At 50.2% G+C, this 20,172-nt stretch overlaps 1 protein-coding gene across 1 annotated transcript in view; it reads right to left on the reverse strand.

The window, feature by feature from the left end:
• Positions 1-203: 203 nt before the first annotated feature.
• Smpd4 (sphingomyelin phosphodiesterase 4) overlaps positions 204-20,172 on the reverse strand; it is a 24,177-nt gene continuing 4,208 nt past the window's right edge. Inside the window, exons 4-20 of the mRNA XM_013354769.2 lie at positions 18,888-19,030; positions 18,731-18,806; positions 18,152-18,260; positions 18,020-18,072; positions 17,746-17,897; positions 15,579-15,708; positions 12,035-12,106; positions 8,671-8,757; positions 5,344-5,489; positions 4,642-4,732; positions 4,102-4,202; positions 3,357-3,520; positions 2,679-2,875; positions 2,120-2,353; positions 1,876-2,007; positions 1,603-1,731; positions 204-1,434 (exon numbers count right to left, since the gene is read on the reverse strand). Of these exons, the coding sequence (XP_013210223.2) occupies positions 1,105-1,434; positions 1,603-1,731; positions 1,876-2,007; positions 2,120-2,353; positions 2,679-2,875; positions 3,357-3,520; positions 4,102-4,202; positions 4,642-4,732; positions 5,344-5,489; positions 8,671-8,757; positions 12,035-12,106; positions 15,579-15,708; positions 17,746-17,897; positions 18,020-18,072; positions 18,152-18,260; positions 18,731-18,806; positions 18,888-19,030 (2,346 nt within the window). The 3' untranslated portion in view covers positions 204-1,104. The remainder of the gene's footprint in view (positions 1,435-1,602; positions 1,732-1,875; positions 2,008-2,119; positions 2,354-2,678; positions 2,876-3,356; positions 3,521-4,101; positions 4,203-4,641; positions 4,733-5,343; positions 5,490-8,670; positions 8,758-12,034; positions 12,107-15,578; positions 15,709-17,745; positions 17,898-18,019; positions 18,073-18,151; positions 18,261-18,730; positions 18,807-18,887; positions 19,031-20,172) is intronic.

Genomic DNA, 20,172 nt, shown 5'->3' on the forward strand with positions numbered 1-20,172 from the left:
CCAGAGGTGATGCTTGTTCCGGAGGGACTCTCAAGGCGCCCAGAGTTAAAGTGACGGACACTAGGGAAGCAACAGGACTCCCAGGCAGAAAGGACTGTGTGACGAGATAGAGATGCCACTGTGTCCAGTAGCTTGCTCCATGCTTCCTGAGTGCCCAGGGACCCCATGCAGGTGAATGTGCTAAAGATTCAGCCCAGACAGTGAAGGTCTCCGAAGAATGGTTTATTCGGATCCTTGGTTTGGTCAGTTATGTTTTGGGTCGACTTTTGGTCATGGGTCCCATGATGTATTCTGAAATTACATTGAAATACAAAGCCCAGTGTTAAAACTTGAAAAAAAAGTTTGTTTTGTTTTTAACAACAGCTGTGCACACCCAGAACAAAGGGCTGCTTTAAAAACACCATGGAGATGCTGCTGCTGCTTGTGTCACCTGAGGGACAGCCATGAGGCCTCAGGTGTCTGGGCTTTTGACTGTCAAGGTATCCTTCTTTCACAGAGCCGTTGTGTTACAAAGGTGACCTTCCCTAGAAGTCCTTGGTTTTACAGGTGAATCCAACACTGCTGCATTGTGTCCACAGAAGCTGGAAGGACCCAACTCCATCCCCAAGTGGCTGAGGACCAGTGGCCATCTTCAACACTTGCCTGCCACGTGGCACTGTGGGGCCTGGAACCCATTCTGCCTACCTCAGAGAGGCCAGGGAAGGACTAGCTCCCACAGAGCCCAGGCTTAGAGCTTGCTGTGGGCACACTAGCTCCTGAGCTCTGCACAGCAAAACAGTAAAATGGTTACCAAGGCCTTGATTACTAGCTTAGTCACTTGTGGGACCTTAGGCTGAAGGTGAGGACCAATGGCCAGCACTGATTGTCCTACAGAATGGCCCTTGAGCCTTCTGACGTCATCCCTTACAGTCCTAGCTGGAACACTCCTTCCTACTTTAGGTTCCTCTGAGTAACTCCATCTTTGCAGGAACCCCACTCCCAAGAACTCTGAAGATGACCTACCCCTCTATTCCTGGCTTTGAAGCAAGCTTCCAGGGTCTTTCAGGCCCAGGAATGGGTCATGTATCGACTCCCACAAGTCTGCTCAGGAGAAATGTCAGCAGGTCAGAGCTGGTGCAGCTTCCCCCGCTCAGTGAGCAGTGTCATAGCTATGGCATAGAGGAGGTAGCCGAGGACCAAGAGCAAGGAGCAGGACAGGGGTCCAATACAGAACAGAGAGGCCACAAAAAAAGCCATCAGAAGCAGGAGCAGCGTCCGGTAACTGCCCAGGAAACGCAGGCTGAGCCTGGGGCCCCGGGCAGGACTGGTCACCTGCCTCCGCCCCACAGGGCTCAGCAGATGTCTGTTGCTCAGGGCTGGCTCAGTGAGGTGATAACGACAGAAGCTGCCAAGGAAGTCATTCCGGGAGCACAGAGCTGCCATCTGGCCTGCAAACTGAATAACAAACATGGTCTCAGCAGCGATGGGGACAGCAGAGCACCCTCTATTCCAGGCTTCCTCACTCTCTACCCAGACTTGGATCAAGCAGGGCTGTGAAGGGGAAGATGCTGCCTGGGTCAGGAGTGCTCTCTGGAAGCCCAGTTGCCCCAGCTGCTCACTTACTCTGCGGTTGATTGCAGAGGACAGTCGGAAGAGTGCTCGGACCAGACTGGTGATTTCGTAGCTTCGGATGGGCTGCAGCTCTAAATCCCCCTGGTACTCAATTTCAAACCTTCGCAGACCATTAATGATCTAGAAACCCAGGCAGTGAGAAAAGTTCCGAAAATACATCTTTGCAAACAACACGGGCAAGAGGATAAGGGAAGCCAAGGACAGATCATGTGACCATTATGCACCCCTTGTGAAAGAAGTGGTAGCAGTCTGTTGGCGACCTACCTGGTAGCGGCCCAGGGGTGTAAGGATGAGTCCTTCTTCCCCCACAATGCAATCTGGTAGCTGCTGCTTCCCATTCTCGTCCCGTGCGTTTCCCAAGGCAAGCGTGAGTTGGGCCAGCTGGGCTTCACTGAGCTAGCAGAGAGAAGGTCTCTGCTTTCAGGGGGAATTTCAAAGGGAAGGAAGGGGAGAGCTCTTCACCCCCACTAGAGTGAGTCCCTCACAGAGGGAGCTGTGTAGCACATACTCGGAATATCTGGCGCAGGTACTCCAGGGCCTTCTCCAGGTACTCATCTGTCTTGCGGACACTGTCCTGACCCATCTCATCCAGATCATTGCATGGGTAGCAGCTATTTGGGTCTGTGGTGCCAAAACCCAGCCATGACAGGAAGGAACGGCTAGCGGGGCTTTCCACACACTGATCAGAGATGGATTTGGCAGTCTGCTTGGCCTGAGTGATGAGCTGAGCAAGGCGCAAGACCTGCGAGGGAGGCACAGGCATGGCAAATGGCTCAAGGGCCACCAAAGGTGGTGTCACTGCACTAAGGCAGGGTGGCCCTGGGTAACCAGCTCGGGAAGAGTGCCCACCCACAGGGGAAAATGGCATTTATGGTGTAGATGCTCTTGATTATGAGAAAATACTACCCGTTACTGGGGAGGGGAGGGGAGGGGAGGAAAGAACTTGGAACATCTTCTCTGTATCCAGCCTTCCTCCTTTCTTTCCTGAACTGAAAAGCCCTTCCCTGCTTCAGCTAGTCTTCAATACTTCAGGGAGCTCACATTAGTGTGGCCCTTTGGTAACTCACCAGGGTCCGGACTTCAGGACCAAACATTGGGGTGTATTTGCAGTCCTGGCCCTCCAGACTGTAGACATGGCTCTTCACCTTGAATGAGGCATCTGTCACAACTGGGGGCCATGGTGACAGGAAGCTGCTGGTGATGGTGAAATGACGATGTTGGCGGTGGGGAATGATGAGCTCTGGCTCCAGGAATAGCTGCTCTCCTAGAAAGCAAGAGGAGTTTGGCACCTGCATCCCAGGAGCTCCTGGTAGAATTCCAGACCATTTTCTCAGGCTCCTGAAGAGCTGCGGCAATGCTGAGCAGGGGTTGTACTTGGGTTGTCAAAGGGTCCGAAGCTTGGGAGCCCCAGCAGCACCAACAGTGGACAAGTGCTAGGTTAGCGACAGCAGCTGCTGCCTGTCACCGTCCACTCGTCAACAGGGACCAACAGCAGTTTCGAGAGAGCTGCAGTTTAGAGCTCTGCTGCCCATCTCTCTGAGCTCAATACAGCAATTACCTGGCTGCCAGCACTGGGAATGGGACATTCAACCAAGCCCAGAGCGTTTACTAACTTTTGATGTCCCCCAAGTCCCCAAGCCATGGTGAAAGTCCTTGAGTCATGCTGCATCCTTTTGTTCCTCTGTGCGGCCTCTCAGCAGCTGAGGTCCTAGCTCAGTGGGGCTGGCCCAGGGCTGAAGACTCACCTTTTTGGATCATCTCAGTCAGGTTGGGCTGGGCAAAGACCTTAGCCACTCGGAATACCATGAGTGCGTTCTTTGGGCTGACCAGATCTGTGCGGAGTGCACGATTCAGGAAGCTCACAAACAGTTTGGTGTACATCAGCAGGTTTTCCTGGATGAAGGGTGCCCTGGAGACAAATGGCAGGATGGGGACCAGGCAGAGTAAGACTATGAAGTAGACTTCTTATTGGAGGCAGGAGCCATACTGGTCCTTACTTCCTACAGCTTACCCTTCCTGACACCCCCAGCTGCTGCCACCATACAAAGGAGTCACAGGCATTAGGCAGGAAGGGGGGTGCAACACCTCAGTCCTCTGGTGTGACTAAGCATCAAACATAAGAGGGCCATGGGCATCACAACAAGGTCTCCTGGAACAGGATGTGAAGAGCAAGACTAGGACCCAGGAGAGGAAAGGCCATAGTGACCCCAGTACCCCCAAGGAGTATAAGATAAAGGGGACATGGCAGTTGCTCTGTGCTAGTAAGGGTAAAATGGGGGACTTTGGGATGGCCATAGAGCCAGGCTAGGCCAAAGCAAGGAGATGGGGATCCAGGGTCATGCTCTGTCTCCGTTCTGTGAGACTGGAGCACGGTCCACCAGGGTCATGCTCTGTCCGCATTCTGTGAGACTGGAGCATGGTCCACCAGGCAGCATCTGCTCGAGAGAGCAGTGCTATCACTGGGTCCGTGGGCTGGGTGGGGGTGCTCACCATTTCTCTGACACGGACCGTGGCTGGGCATCACTGCTCTGAGCCTGCTTCTCAGGGGCATACCTCCATGGCTGCAGGTAGCTCAGCCACATCTCCAGGACCTAAGGAGGGACACATGTGCCCTGAAGGCCTGTGGTTGTAGGCTAGAGCACTTGACTTTCAGACACATCCTTTGATGGTCTAGACCTGGCTCTGAAGACAGGCCATAAAAAGATCTATGCTCTAGTTGCAGGGCTAATGCCCTGCTGGGCTCTGCACTTTTCTCCAACTGCAACGTACACGTCAGTAAGTGATTAGCTCCTCCTACAGTCATCCAAGAACACACCGCAGGAACTCAAGTGCCTCGTGCAAGTCCCTCTGAGGGTTGTGGGAACAGAGTATGGCTCTTCCGTACTCAAAAGCCAACAGAACGGCAAACCATTATCTCTAAGGCCTGTGGTGACAGCCCCCCACCCCCATTCTGTCAACCCACCCCACAGGCTGCCAACTTCATGGCCCAGGAGGCGACAATGAGGATGGGGGCAGGGGATAAGTGCTTACGGCTCTGAAGGATGCATCCAGAGGCCAGTGGCCAAAACAGTGCTGTAAGAAGACATATAACTTCTGCTGGACAAACCGCGGCACTGCAGCCCTGTGGAGACGGGAGAGTCATGAGCTGTCACTTGCCCAGGGGTGTGTGGCTACTCACAGGCGCCAGTCATGGCCTGTGAGTGAGTCTGTTCTGCCTGTAGGGAACACTGAGCATTCCCCTGAGGTACAAGCTGTTTCTATCCTGTTGTCCAGAAGAAACCAGAGGTCAAGAACACAGTATATAAGTTGCCTTTGAAGTCAGACTCTGGCACCAGCCTGTCTCCTGACTGAGGTAAGACAGAACAGCAAGGCTGTGATCTCTGGCCAGTCAGCTCTTCCCACTACACAGGGAGCAGCTAGAGCAGCGGTTCTCAACCTGTGGATCGTGACCCCTTTAGGGTCGCCTATCAGATATTTAGATTATGATTCCTAACAGTAGCAAAATTACAGTTATGAAGTAGCAACAAATAATTTTATGGCTGGAGGCCAGCACAGCAAATGGGACTGTATTAAAGGGTGGCAGCATTAGGAAGGGTGAGAACCTCATCCTGAGGGAAGGCTTTAAAGAGCAGCAGCCGCCAGCCCTCTGGCCTCAAACAGGCCAGCAAGGATCTGTCGCAGTAGACAGAAGGGGAACAGAGGCCTCGGAGCCCTACCACACCCTACACCCACCGTTTGAACTCCTCCAGGGGGCTGGTGGCATGGGAGTGTGCCGACGGGGAAGCCTGGTCTGGCTTCAGGCTGTTGGCAAAGGCGTGGAGGTGCTTCAGCAGCAGGCGCACCACCAGCACGTGCTCCTCCGTAGGCGTGAAGGACTCCTAGGGAGGGGTGCGGTGTCAGGCTGGGCAAGAGCTACAGCACCTACTGCAGCCCCACAGGAGACAAGCATCAGGCCATGCTGCTGGAGCCGAACTGACAGCAGCCCACAGCACTGAGGCATGTGGCCTTGTGCCCGCCCTGGGCAGGCTGGTGAAACACTCATCAAAGAGCACCTCACACCCTACCTTGGCAATATCTGGCCATGTACCCTCAGATAACTGCAGCCTGTGCTGGGCCTCAGGGCCCTGCCTCCTGCTGAGCCAGACGGTGAACACAGGGTGGGTCACTAGCCCACCTAGGCTCTGGATCCAAAGTTGTCTGGCTGCCTCCTAAAGTGCAAAAAGCTCACCTTGTTCAAGTGAGAGTATGTCTTTTCTTCCTAGTTCCTTCTCCGGCCGCAAGCCCAGGCCCACCCAGCTGCCTGTCCTAGGCACAGTCAGATGAAGACCCAAGCCTAGAGGAAGCCAAGGAGCTACTTCCCCCACTGCCAGTCAGCTAAAGTCCCCAGGACTAGAGAATTCTCAGGCTTGTGAAGTGAACTTTAGACACAATGCAAACACAATCTTTGGACTAAAAGGAGCCTTTTATTGGCTCTCTGCCTCTCTGGTTGTTGAGTATCTGAGTATAGGTGGTGTTTTTTGGGCAAGGAATAAAGATGCCATCTGGAGGCAGGAGTGAGTCCAGTCAGGCGCTCCTCTACCCACATCTTTTGGGCCCTGATGAGTTGTGGGGCTAAGGCTGGCAAAGGGCCTGACCCTCTGGCACACAGGAGACCATACTCAGCCTCTGTGTCATTAAAGTGCCTTCACTATGGCTGGGCATGGTGATAAATGGCTACAATCCCAGCATTTGGAGGCAGAGACAGGGGGACTGTGGTTAAGTGCTAAGCTATCATAGCCTACACGGCAGGCAAGCCAAGGCTACGTAATAAAACTGTTTCAAAAAGAAAGGGAAGAGAAAGGTCCCACTCCCAGGTCACACCACACTAGCTATAAGGAAGGCTGTTCTCTTCTGCTTATCTAGAACTTCAAAGTCTTCCCAAAGGACTTCCTGCTTCCGAGGAAAAACAGACAGCCAGTCTACACCCTCTAAAAATAGGAAATCTAACCTAATTCCCACTATTCAGGTATTAAAAGATGGGCCTGGTGACCCTGAAGATCAGCATCTGATCAGGGCTCTGAGCTCAGGAGGGGTCAATCCTATCATGTGACCAGTGGGTTAGTGGGTCATCTCCAGAGCGGATGCCATAAAGACAGTCTGGCTGGCTTCTTGGGGGCGGAACCCAGGCCTTGAGAAGGTTCTGAGCCACTGAGCTGTGCCGCCAGCCCTGGGCTTTTTGAGACAGTCACACCAAGTGACTCAGATTGGCCTCAGAGTGGCCACCTGCCTGCCTCCTCCTCACAGGTGCTGACCTAGTTTGGTCGACAACACTTCTTGTCCCCTGCCATGATGTCGGCCAGCACTAAAGTCATCATCAGAGGTATCCCTTTTCCACTCTGGACCAGCACTACATAAAAACAAAACCAAAATCCTTTTGGTCTTTATAATTGACTAGCTGTGACATTGTTAGTAATAGAGAAGGGTTGGGCAGTGTTGGCTCACGCCTTTAACCCCAGCATTTGGAAGGCAGAGGTAGGCAGATCTCAGTGAGCTGGAGGCCAGCCTGTTCCAAAAGGAAGTTCCAGGACAGCCAGGACTGTTACAGAGAAACCCTGTCTCCAAAAACCAAAAAGAGAAAAAAAAAAAAGTTTAACACAAGTTAAATGCAATTGGACAACTGGCATAACCATACCAACCCACCAGAGTTCTAGTTTTTTTTTTCTATTTTTTGTTTTTTGAGACAGGATTTCTCTGTGTAACAGTCCTGGCTGTCCTGAACTCACTTTATAGACCAGGCTGGCCTCGAACATACAATAGTCACAAGGACTAATCAACACTAACAACCATCAGGCCAGGCTATAGCTCCCACTCATATCCCCTACATACAGCTCCTCCCCTGGCAGCTGGCCGGACACTCTGAGCAGTGACATCAACTCGGTTCCTCAGCTTAGAGAGCAAACAGCACCATCATAGGAGCCGCACCCCATCTCCCCCAGCAGCAAGCACCGCCCCATCTTACCCGGCTTTTCATGAGGTTGTAGGTAACCAGCCCTGGGCACCCTTCCCAGCCATCTCCTCCCCTCTTCTATGGGGTGGGGAGGGCTCATATGCTAGAGGGGTTTCACAGGTGTCCCCAGTGCCATCTGAACTTTCTAACGACAGGAGGATGTGCTCCCACAGCCCATATATAGCATTTCCCACTATGCCCCGCCTCGGGCTCATCTTCACAGTTCCTGCTATGGGGTCTTCCCTGGAAGCTGCTTCACTGCCCAGTCCGCCCATGGGAGCGCCTCACCACCTGCTGCTTCTAAGCAGCAACCTTCTGTGAAAAGCCAGCAACGCTCAGTGGGCAAGCCTGGTTTTTTTCATCTTTGTTCAATTCAGTGTCAGCTGTTATAATGTTCTTCCCCAGGGTAAACAGACACAGCCCTGTTTGGGAGCACATCTCTGCATTCCCACGATTTCTCACAAATCAGCCACCTCCATCCCCCCAAATACCTGAGGTCCGAACTTCACTCCACTGACCTCAAATCCATTATACATTGGTCATTTCTCCCTAAGTAGGCACCAATCTCCACGAGGTCACCACTTGCCCTCATTTACCCCTGAATGAGTCTGTAAGTGGCTGGGGTTCAACAGAAGGCCCCCCATGTTTTCCTACTCTCTTGTAATACAATTACATTCTTCAGCTACATGCCTCTGAACAGGGCAGGAGCCACATCATACGTAAGTCCTCTGTGTAGTGAGGAAGTCAGACCACTGCAAGGCTCCCCCACAAATCCTGAGAGGTTGAGACAGCCCTGCAGGCTAGGGGCTTAGGAGGAAGATTCCATAATCTTCTAGGCTGTGTGCCTCACACAGCCACATGGCCATACACCGAAACCAGGCTAGCCAGCAAACCTGAGGGCAAGTCAAGCTGAAGGCTGGATTGGTCCTGCCCCTAAATATATGGGTGTCTTTTGCTCAGGACTCCCTCTTCAGGACCACACCAGACTTCTGGGAGACCTTTTACTGTACACTGGACCAACACACACTCTTGCGCCCACCTTGGGGCAGGGGAAGGGAAGGAAAGGCCAGTACTTGATAGGCGTGGAGGGCCTGGAGGCTGGGTTGGGCAGGGCTGTGGAGGGCGCTGGAGACATTGAGTCGGTAGTGTAGAACTTCCAACTGAGAGACAACAAACAGAGAAAGGCCAAGAAGAGGCAGATCAGAGGACATACAGGGTGGGGGAGGGGAAGGGCAGGATACGGGAGGGGAAGAGAAGAGGGCGGAGAGAAAACATGAGGAGCCCAAGAAAAAGAACAAAAAAGAAAAAACAAAAAACAAGAACAACAGTTCATCAGTGGCAATACCCAAAAACTGCCCGGCAGCCCTGGGCTCCCACAGGCAATCCCCAGCTCAGACAGATGAACTCTCAAGATCCCTACACATGGCGTGCCCTCACGAGGTCCCTATGTGTGGTCAGCCCTCACAAGGTTCCTACATAGCTGGTCGGCCTTCATAAGATCACCAGGAAGTCTTGGGCTGCTGGGGCTGAAGGCCTCAGAAGCCCTGAGGTATGCCCAATTCTGTTTTTCCAGAAGTGTAACACTGTCCCACTAACCCTAAAATGACAATGTGTAGATATTATATATATATATGAGACAATGTATATCAACATGTACACATAACAGCCCACCAAAGCTCAGTCACTGGGACATGCTATTGCTACCACGTCAAAGCTCAGAAAAGAAACCTCTGAGCCAAGCACAGAAGGACTTCGGGGTGGAGGTGTACAACTGGCCTTCTGCATATATGGGATCCACATGGAACTGACCAATTTATAAAGCCTCTGTCCTGAACATGCACATGAAGTATTAAGTAATCTTTAGGTATTTTGTTTTGAGACCGGGTCTCATACTGCAGCCTATGTGGGCGTGGAACTTGCAATTCTGCCTCGGCCTCTGGAGTACCAGATTACAGGCACATGTAGGGAAAACCTTAAAGCAGGACAGGTCAGTTATGTGCAAGAGCATTGTACACAAGGGAATTAATGATGCAAAGACCCAGGAACACTGAGAAGCAGGCTCCGAGGCAGAGGCATCCCTTGGATAACGAGTGAGGAAGTACCGAGGGACTTCCATGGCTCGACTTGAGACGTTCACCCAATTCACTGGGGACAGCATACATGTGTGAGGTCCTAGGGTCAACCCCCAGTACCAGAAAAGGGGGAGAGTGAATCTTTAACCAAATCAGCAGATGAGTATATAACAGAACCAATTCTCACCTATCTAAAACCATAAACATCCTTCCATGAGATGTTTCTCTCCAATCCGAGTAGATGGGCCCGGGCCCAGCCCACCAAGTTGTTCTCTGTCCCTACACTGGAAACTGCTAAAGGTGGGGGTGCTTACTAGTTCCAACTGGGGAGACAGACTTTTCTACTTCTTGTCTCTCAGCACACAGGGCTTCCAAGGGAAGGAACCCCCAAGAATCCAACAGAGTCTCATCCCCCTAGAGGCTGGGGCAGCCTGGGGACAGCAGAGGTAACAGCCAAGCCAGCAAGCCTCCTGGCCCCACCCAACACCCTCAACCCCACCTCCCTGCAGCACCACTGCCTGCTAAAGCACTTCCAAAGCCAGCACAGTCATGCCCCACAAAGGCCATGCCCTACCAGGAGAAGAAAGAATAGACTTGCCATAGAGCCTCCAGGAAAAAGAGCAAAGGCCCTTCCTCACAGGCTTCCTTTGTGCCAGACCCCAGGCTCAAGTGCAGTGCTACGAGAGGAATCAGGCTCCCCTTCGTGCAGGAACACAGGGCACGTGCCCTGCAGACCACAGCCAGCACTGACCCCAGTCACGGGGAGTGAGCATGTACTCTGGACAAGTCTGACCTGAGTGGAATCTCAGGTGCCAATTTTTCTGCATGTGGCAGTGGAAGCTTGTTGGGGACTGGAAAGGATTTCTGGAAGAACAGGCCCCAGTAACAGGATGGAGCTATAGAGGAGGGCAACTTCTGCAGCTGCCTTCCCTGGTGTCCAGCCACTGGAAACCTCTGGGTGGGTTCTACGTTCTGTCTCAGTAGAAGACAGAAAAGGACAGTCATCCAGGGAACACCAACCTTCCTAGCACGCCTCATCCACCCAAGGTCTGGCCAAGAAGAAGCAGCTGTGGGGAAAAGAGGGAAGTCCTCTTCCACACAGAGACAACCCACTGACCCTTCCCTCTGACCACAGAAGATAAACTCGTCAGAGGGAACAACCCAGAAGGGCCTTTCTGGTTGGCTCTTGAGTGCAGGTGTGGCTTCTACTCACTGGAAAGACAGCAGGAGCGACAGGAATCACTGCAGCAAAGCAAGCCTACCTCAGCAAGGCCAAGCCAGGTGGACAAGGCTGAGTCAGCTGGGGGCCTGGGAACCTGGAGAAGCCCAGTACCAGCCTTCCATGTGCCAGCCTAGAGCATGAGCAAGTCCGGCTGGAATCAGGAAGGGTGTCGTGGGCTCTCAGTGGTGCCCAAGGTCTAGGAGGAATCTTCAGCCTTTCCCTGTCCCCCTTTCCCAATGTGATGCTATGAATGGACATGGGCGGGGGGGGCTCTGCACTTTGCAAGTCGTGGGAGAGAGTCTCCATCTTCAACACAGCAGAATGCTGGAGTCAGAACTGGCTACAGCGATGCTGTGGTAGCAGTATCCAGGGCTCACTACTGAGTCAGTTACAGGACACACTTAATGGGAACACCATCACCTATGCACTCTTCATTTTAAGGAAAGTGCTCAAGAGTTCACCTGGCCATGACAAAATCCGTCTACAGGGTAAGGAGATCAAGCAGCAGTGTGTGTTGACGCCACCTGTGATGCTGTGACTCTCAAGACCCATCGGGCCACTCACTAACTGAACAGAACTGTTTTACTCTGACCAGCCCACTAGAGTACCTGCCCAAGGGGTACCAACATCAGGAGGTTCCAGGGACACTGCCACCTCCACATCTCTGCAAATGAGTGTGCTACCCAGGGAGGAAGGCAAGGGAAAGGCCAAGGAAGAGGAGAGGAGGAAGAGCAGGCAAGGCCACATGCAGGAGGGTCCCAGAGCCCACACATCACAGATGGCTGCTTGCTGATGCTCTGCAAACCAGAGCAGAAAGCAGGCCCAAGAGGTGTAAGGTCACCACAGCATGCAGGAGCTGCTCAGGGCCACCTCAAAGTATCAACTGGGCCTACAGCGTTCTCTGTCCCAGAAGACCAGGAATATCAGACCTGAGCCTGTCCCAGTGGTGGGAAGGGACTGTAGAGCCGCACAGCAAGGACCTCAGGCTCAAAGGTCATCACTATGTATGATATCCAAGTGAAGGGTGAGCAATGGGCTTCTGCTTCCCTCCATCAAAGCTGGCACAAGTGACTCATGCTGACAAGATACAGCAGGCTAGCAAGGGCATGAGACAGGAGATGGATTAATAACCACAGCACATACCTTGGCATGAGGGGACTGCATTTTCTGGTACATTTCCAGGGAATAATGATGAAGCCACATTTCAACAAAAACCTGCAAAAGGACATTAACTGATCACACTGTCAGCAGGGCATTATACCATTTAATGGTGAGGAAGTCTTTCCAACAAATGGTGCTGGAAACAGGCAGCCCACACACCAAAGAAGCAAGCTGTGAGGCACCTGATCCCACACACAAGAATTAATGCAAAAATGGAATGTTGGCCTATGTACAGGAGCCCAAACCACAAGACTCAGAGGAAAACACAGGGAGAAGCTTTGGCTATAACTCTTTGAGGTGACACCCCCCCCCAAAAAAAAGACAGCAGGAACGTCATCAAAAACAAGACCCTTTTACAGAGTGAAAGCAAGCGACAAAATAGGAGAACATACTCACGACCTCCCAATCCTTATCTGACAAGGAATTTCTATGTAGAATATATAAATTTAAAAACTTAACCCTATATCAAAAGGACAATGCTCCAAATAGGAGAGACAAAAGCCAATAAAACCTTAAAAGATAGTCAACCTATTGCTAATTATTAGGTAAATCAAAATGACACCACTTCATACCCACTGAGTTACAGTAGCCACTCAGTTCCCAGCACACACGGTGGTTTACAAGCACCTGTAACTACTGTTCTAGAGGAACTGCTGCCCTCTTCTAACTGCAACATGGTGTACACATACATGAAGGCAAAATATCCATACACACTAAAAAGAAAAAAAAAACACAAAATAAGAGACAATACTGATTTCCCATGTGAAAAAAAATGGAACCCATGTACTCTACTTGGAGGGAAGGGGGCAGTGGCTATAAAACAGAAAACAGGCACACAGGTGGTGGCGCAGGCCTTTAATCCCTCCCAGCACTCAGGGGGCAGACGCAGGCAGATCTCTGTGAGTCGACAAAGCAAGTTCCAGGACAGCCAGAGCTACAAAGTGAAACCCTGTCTTGAAAAACAAAACAAAACAAATAAACAAACAACAGAAAACAGAAAGTAGAACTACCATGTGGCCTCATGATGCTATTTCTAGATACATTATATTCCAAGACCTAAAAGCAGGGGGCTGGAGAGATGGCTCTATGGTCATGAGCACTTGCTGCTCTTCCAGAGGACCCGTGTTCAGTTCACTTCCCAGCACCCACACAGCAGTTCAGATCTAAAACTCTCTTCTGACCTCTGTACTTAAATGATCCATACCCATACATATACACATAAATAAAAGTAAAGCTAAATAAACCTAAAAGTAGATAACTGAACACCAACATTCACAGCAGGCTAATATTCTCAATAGCTAGCTAAAAAGGAGACAAAACCCAAGTGTCTACAGACAGATAAATGGATATAGTCATCTAACAGAGTACTACTTGATCATTAAAAATGAGAGATTTTGTTTATTAGCTTTAGAGACAAAATGTTATAGGCTGGCCTTGAACTCAGCTACCTAAGTCGGGGATTATCAGGATGAGACACTACATCCAGTAAAAGGTAGGAAATTCTGATCATGCTACGAGAATGAACCCTGAGAACATTACGCTAAATAAAGCAAATCAGTCACAAAAATATTCCACATAATCTAGATAAATCCTCTAGAAATGAGGCGCCTAGAGTAGTCAGATAGTAGAGACAGAAGCAAGATAGTATTTCCTGGAGCTAGGAGGAAAGGGAGATGGAGAACAGCCATGAAGGGTTAGTTCCTTTTTCAAGACAAAATGTGGTTTTACCCCATCCCTCAAAGGATGCATTAGGGAGCATTGTGGAATATGGGCTAAAGGATTATAAGAGCCAGAGCTCTGTCAGGAAGAGCTGGAGTCGAGTGTCGTCTGGACACAAGACCACTGTACTCAAAAACTCACCGCTGCTGGGGTCGCCCACACAAGGTTAGCACGGAAGAAGAAACTCACATGCTCCTGCCCTAACTGAGGAGCTATAACAACTGATGACCTCTGGGAGTGTTTGTATGCAGGGGGGGCGAGGGGGCGCCTGTTCTTTGATGGTGTAGCTCCCTGTAGGTTGACTGAACTCCAGGGGAAGCCCTAGACTCATGAGTACATGGGCAGCACAGACTGGACTCAGTGAGTTACAAAAACAAGAAAGAAAGGGAGTGGAAGGAAGGAAAAGCAAGTATGGGAAGTTGGGAGAAGTAAGGGAATGGGGGGTTGGATCTGGGAGGAGTAGTGGGGATTAGTGTGATCCAAATATACTATATGCATATATGGACTTCTTAAAAAATTAGTCAAAATTAGAGATTTATGCAGTTTGGAAGGGCTCAGCAGTTAAGAGTACTTGCTATTCTTGCAATGGTTCAGTTCCCAACACTCACACGATGCTTACAACCACCTGTAACTCCTTTCTAGAGCATCTGATGCCCTCTCCTGGTCTGCATGCACATGGTGCACATACACTCCACAGGTGTATGCTACATGCACAAACACACGCACACGCATGCATACATAAATGCATGTACACATACATTTTAAAAAAGTGTATCACATGCACAACAATCAAATGTACTTAACACTACTTAAAAATGGTTGATGTACTTAAGAGGCTGAGGTACATGGACATAAAGTTCTAAGCCAGCATGGATTACATAGAAAGTGTCTCAAAAAACTCAATGGAAAAAAGATGTTAAAATTAATGTTATATATACTTCCCTACAATTAATTTTTTTATTAAAAAAATAAAAAGAATTGTTGCTCTGGTTCGGAAAACAGAATCCACTTCTTTTGTAAGCCTTGTCTTTGTCATCTGTCTCATGGCAGAGGACACAGAGCCCACTTCCTGTGAGCCATCCGCACCAACACAAACCCTCTGGGAACACTGATGACAATGACCTTCCGGGGCCACTCTGAAAATAAGCAGACTTCTAAAAGCACAGCACCCATATTCTAATGGTGCACAGTTGGGGACTGAATTCCAGTCTTCCCAGTGCTGCTCTGTTAACCACATGAGCCCCAGAATCCAGCCCTGGAACGAGCTGATTTTCTCCAGACACTGGGTCATGGAAGAAGGCAGGGCCACTCACCGAGCCCCTGAAGGACTCTGTCCTTCCACTTGCATCTCCTTCTCAATGGCTGGGAGCTCACTGCTGACCAAGGTGGAGGTTGTGAGGGCCCTTGTCATAGAACATCATACAGGAATGTCTGCAGCAGGACCTAATACTCAGCATATGTTGATCACAGGAAACCAACACTACAGCACAGACAGTGTCACAGGGACCAAGGTAGGGCACATGGAACATGTACATAGATGGATTCATTGGAAACTAGATGGCAGATGAATGAGTATGTCCTCGTGAGGAAAACAGTACTGTGGACAAGGGAATCTGGGACAGAAAGTACTGTCTATGATATTTAGCTTACAAGAGTACATCAGTTTCTCTTCACTGCTTTCAAACTGCCATTTAGACTCAGCCTCCAGCTGACTAGGTATCTTTGGGATTCTGCCCCACATGGTGGAAGGTGTTAGCTAGCCGTTTGTTCTGAAAGAGAAGCAGGGATTAGCTGCCTTTGTTTTTACCTGGAGCAGAGTTTCTGACCGCCAGATCTCATGGGACGCAGGGTCTGCATTCACAGATGTCTGATGAGAGATGTGTCGCTTCAAGAGGCTGGTGTGGAGCCCATAGGAGGCAAAGGGCATGGCTGGGGTCCTAACAGGAGATACAGAGACAATAATAAGTTAGAGACCCCTGCTGACACCAAAATCAATGACACCAATAGTCACCTACAACATACTGAATCACAGTGCCACAAGGCCCATACTGATAACTGAACACCCTTACTATAAACTGTCTACTTGGCAAATGGGATGCTAAAAAAAAAGGGATGACATCAGAAATTTACAACTTATGATACCCTTTATTAATAACTGTGTAACTGAGAATAGGAGATGATAAAATAAATGAGAATTTGACATTCTTAGCCACAAAGTCCTTGGTCCAGGTACAAAGTATAGATTTGAATTTACAGTAGAAAAGCCTGGTTAACAACCTTAAGTACAATGACTAAGAACCCATCACCACTAATGGAGCACAGCGCCAGCAAAGATCTGATAGGACACTGGGAAGAACTTGGTATTCCTGCTCACTCAGCCCAAGTTGGGCCTAGGCATGCACAGATACCGAAGGAAGAGAATACCTACACCTAGTCTGCCAAACACACCTAGGAACCTCTGCCACGGTCAGGAAGCACAGGAGGAGTGAGGGGCAAAGGGCTACCGAGATGGTTTCTGTCCCAGTTAGTATTTGGTCAACCTGACACAAGCTACAGTCATCTGGGAAAAGGAAATTTAATTGAAAAAGCGGTAGAACACTAAAAAATAGGCCCTCAAGATTTGATGAGGGAGTTTGGTAGTAAACTAGCATCCAAGGTGAACAGATGCACTGTGCTCAATCAAGAAGAATGTGATGGCCTCTAGGAAACACAATGGAATATCAAATGGTCCAGGAAAGCAGGGCACATTCGTAACCCAATATTCAGGAGGTGGAAACAAGAGGATCATGAATCTGAAGGCAGTCAAGGCTACACACTGAGAGTGGCTGTACAAAAGAAAACAAACGACCATATATTCTTTACAAACAGCCATAACTGTGTCAGCACAATTTGGAAATCTGGGTTAAAAAGCTTGTGAAAGTTCTTTCTGGCAACTTTTCTTTAAGTACGATATTACTTCAAAATAAAAAGTTAAAGCAAGCCGGGCGGTGATGGCGCACGCCTTTAATCCCAGCACTCGGGAGGCAGAGGCAGGCGGATCTCTGTGAGTTCGAGACCAGCCTGGTCTACAAAACCAAGGCCAGGACAGGCTCCAAAACCACAGAGAAACCCTGTCTCGAAAAACCGAAAAAAAAAAAAAAAAAAGTTAAAGCAAGCAACAAACTAGGCCCAGGCAATCATTTAGCCCCCGAATTCCACCTTGGAGAGGGTACGAATTTACCAGACCTCCATGCTCTCCCCCTCAGCTATGGAACCACCAGGGGTCAGGGTCAGGTCACCAGCCATCAGCACCTCCACAGCCTCACCTCACACATGGTAAGTCTGAGGTGAAGGTATGCCTGGCAGGCACATACCAGCAGAGATGGGCTGGACCTGAGCCCACATCAGTGTCTGCCCACAGACTCCTAGAGCAGCCAGTGGGTCGGTGAGGGGAGGGAGCAGAGAAGCTCAGACAGCTCCTGCTGGGGCAGAAAGGTTTCTAAGGAGAAGGACCAAGAGGCTCAGGGCTAAGGGCCCATTAAAACCTTAGAAAAAGCGGCTGGAGAGGTCCCAACCCACTCTCAAACTGCAGCCATAGCACACTTGCAACTGTGTAGTACAGCAGCAGGCTTAGCATGTGGTCTGGCACAAAAGCTTCCCAGCGCAGGCTCTCCCACTGACCCACTGACTTATACGATCATCTCTTCTCAAGACAAGACAACCTTTTGCCCTCCACTCTACTTCACTTTGGGAGAACTCAGACCCCATCTGCAGTGAGGGCCACTCTATGGCAAGGCCTTGTCAATGAGGTCAGAGACAAGTCTTACCCCCTTCTGTCTTTGTCAGGACAAGGGAAGTTGAGAATGGGACCCCAGAAAGATTGGGGAGCCTTGGACAGAGATACCAATACTTAACAAGGCAATGCTTGGGCAATGCTATTAATGAGGTCCCACTCCCAGTAGAAGGACCAGATCTTAATAGTAAGGCAGCCTTACCTGGGAGCTGGTGAGGGGCTGGACCCCCCTGGGCTGGAGGAGAGTGGTGGAGGCACACTGCCTTCAGTGGGCAAGAACCACGACAGGTACCTGTCCACCAGGATGAAATAGGCACAGTCTGAAGTACGAACATGGAGGGACATAGGCATAGGCTAGAAAACCAAAATTGTTATTAGTGCTGTGAGCACTGGCCATTGCAAGGACATCCATGGCCAAGCCCTGCCCTTCACTGCGGGGTCTGCACAAGCCACATGCAGAGGTAACCCTTCTGTACCTTTTGAGAGATGAGGCTCAGAGCAAAGAAGAACATATAGTATTCAAATGGATCTGACGACAATGTCAAGGGACAAATGTAGAGGTAATGGGCCACCTTCAACCTCCCACACCTTGGGCCACCAAAGGATACTGAGGGCCAGGTTCAAGCCAATGCCTCCGGTGGGGGGAAACTGAACCTTGTTGTGGTAGAGAGGACTGTCGGGGAGAACATTCTCCTGGATGGATGCCTTCACAGGGCCCTGCAAAGAGAGGCAGGTTGGCGGGCAGTCACCAGCACAGTACCCTCAGCTGTCACAGCCCTAGGGGAGCTGAGGCACAGAGACCCTGCTTTACGGGTATGGGGTCTGACCTCTGGCAGGACTGGCTTTAGAATTTTTCCTCTTGTCCTCATAAAGCTTCACACGCACCAGGGTAAGAACTGGGTGTCTTTTGAGTCCTACCTCCTTAGTATCACACACAACCCTCCCTGAAGGTCTGGAGACTCAGAAGAACAGAGCAATGCAGTTACATGGGCCTGTCTGCTGCTCAGGCCACAGCATGATGCAGTCTCCACCAGCAATGTGTGATGAGTTTTTAAAAATGCTACCACCGGAACTTCTAAGCTGTGACTCCTCTCGGGCCCTGAGAGGCACTCCCTGCCCACTCACAGCACAGCCACCAGTCTGAGCACTCCGCTCCCCAGTGCTGCTCACCACCACGGCTTACTCACAGGAAGGCAGGAGACAGGAAAGTCAAAGTTATAGTCTTCAGCTTGAAGCTTATAAACCAACTTCATCATGGGGCCACTGAATATAAAATTTAAAAAGGAAAGGGGCCTGTTAACATGAGGAAGTATTCAGCCCTTCTCAAGCAGGAAACCTACCTACCTTGGGTCTAGAAATTCCATTGCTATGCTGTACTCCACAGGGTTCACACGCCCCTGGAGGCATCGGAGATTCCAACCAACAAGGACACCATCCAGGCTGCCAAAGATGCTCTCCACCAGCCATGGGAAGATGGCATGCAGTTCCTGAAATAATGCACAGTGGGGCAGTTGGCATGCTCACTGAGGACCAGTGCTGATCCCTGTCTCTGTTCCAGTTTGCAGCATCACTACGTGCTAAGGTCGCTCTCTTACAGACCTACAAACGCTCTGCTGCAGCAGGGAGGAGTAGCTGCCAATTCTTCCACTGGCATCATGTGACACCCCAACCTTAGATTTGGGTCAATTGAGTCAGTCTTTGACTGAAATATTCTTTACAATTTATTTTTATTATTCTAAAAATTATGTGTATATGTGCATGGGTGTGCGTGTAAGAGTGCAGGTGTCTATGGAGTCCAGAAGCAGCTGTCAGATATCCCGGAGGCAGAGTTACGGATGGTTACAACTGCCTGCATGATTGCTGGAGCCTGAACCAAGAGCAGCAAGTGCTCTTAAGCACTGAGCCATCTTTCTGGCCTCTCTCACCCCCTTCACCAATGTTTTTGTTTTGTTTTGAGACAAAGTCTTACTATGTAGCAGGATAGCTTTCAACTCACAGAAATCAGCCTGCCTTAGCCTCGCAAACGCTAAGACTACTGTCAGTGTACACCACCATACTCAGCCAAGTACAGCAATTTCTAGGCGCTGGAGGTGTGACACAACAAGAGAGCACTTGCTTCCATGTGTGGGGTCCTACACCCAGTCCCTAGTATCACAGAACACTAGCAACAACAACAAACAAACTCTTAACAGGGACAGAGAACGCTTAGTCAGTAAACGGTGCGTTGTACAAGCCTAAAGACCTGAGTTTGATCCCCAGCATTCACACAAAAATAGAAGTGTAGTGGCATATGCTAATAATCCCAGTGCTGAGGAGCCAGGCGGGAGAGTCCCTGGGGCTTGCTGGCCACCCACCCACTGAGCCCAGGTCCCAAACAAGGTGGACAGCGGCTGCAGAACAATACCTGAGGTTGCACACATACCCATAAGAACCTGCACACATACACAAACACGTATACTTCCACATACATAAACAGCATTCCCTAAAACCCTTCTGATCTTAACAGACATCTACTAAAAAGGAAAGAAATACTTTTTAAAAAAACAAAAATCGAGCCGGGCGGTGGTGGCGCACGCCTTTAATCCCAGCACTTGGGAGGCAGAGGCAGGCGGATCTTTGTGAGTTGGAG

This window comes from Microtus ochrogaster, unplaced genomic scaffold (genome assembly GCF_000317375.1).
Source record: "Microtus ochrogaster isolate Prairie Vole_2 unplaced genomic scaffold, MicOch1.0 UNK68, whole genome shotgun sequence".
NCBI classification, from domain to species: domain Eukaryota; kingdom Metazoa; phylum Chordata; class Mammalia; order Rodentia; family Cricetidae; genus Microtus; species Microtus ochrogaster.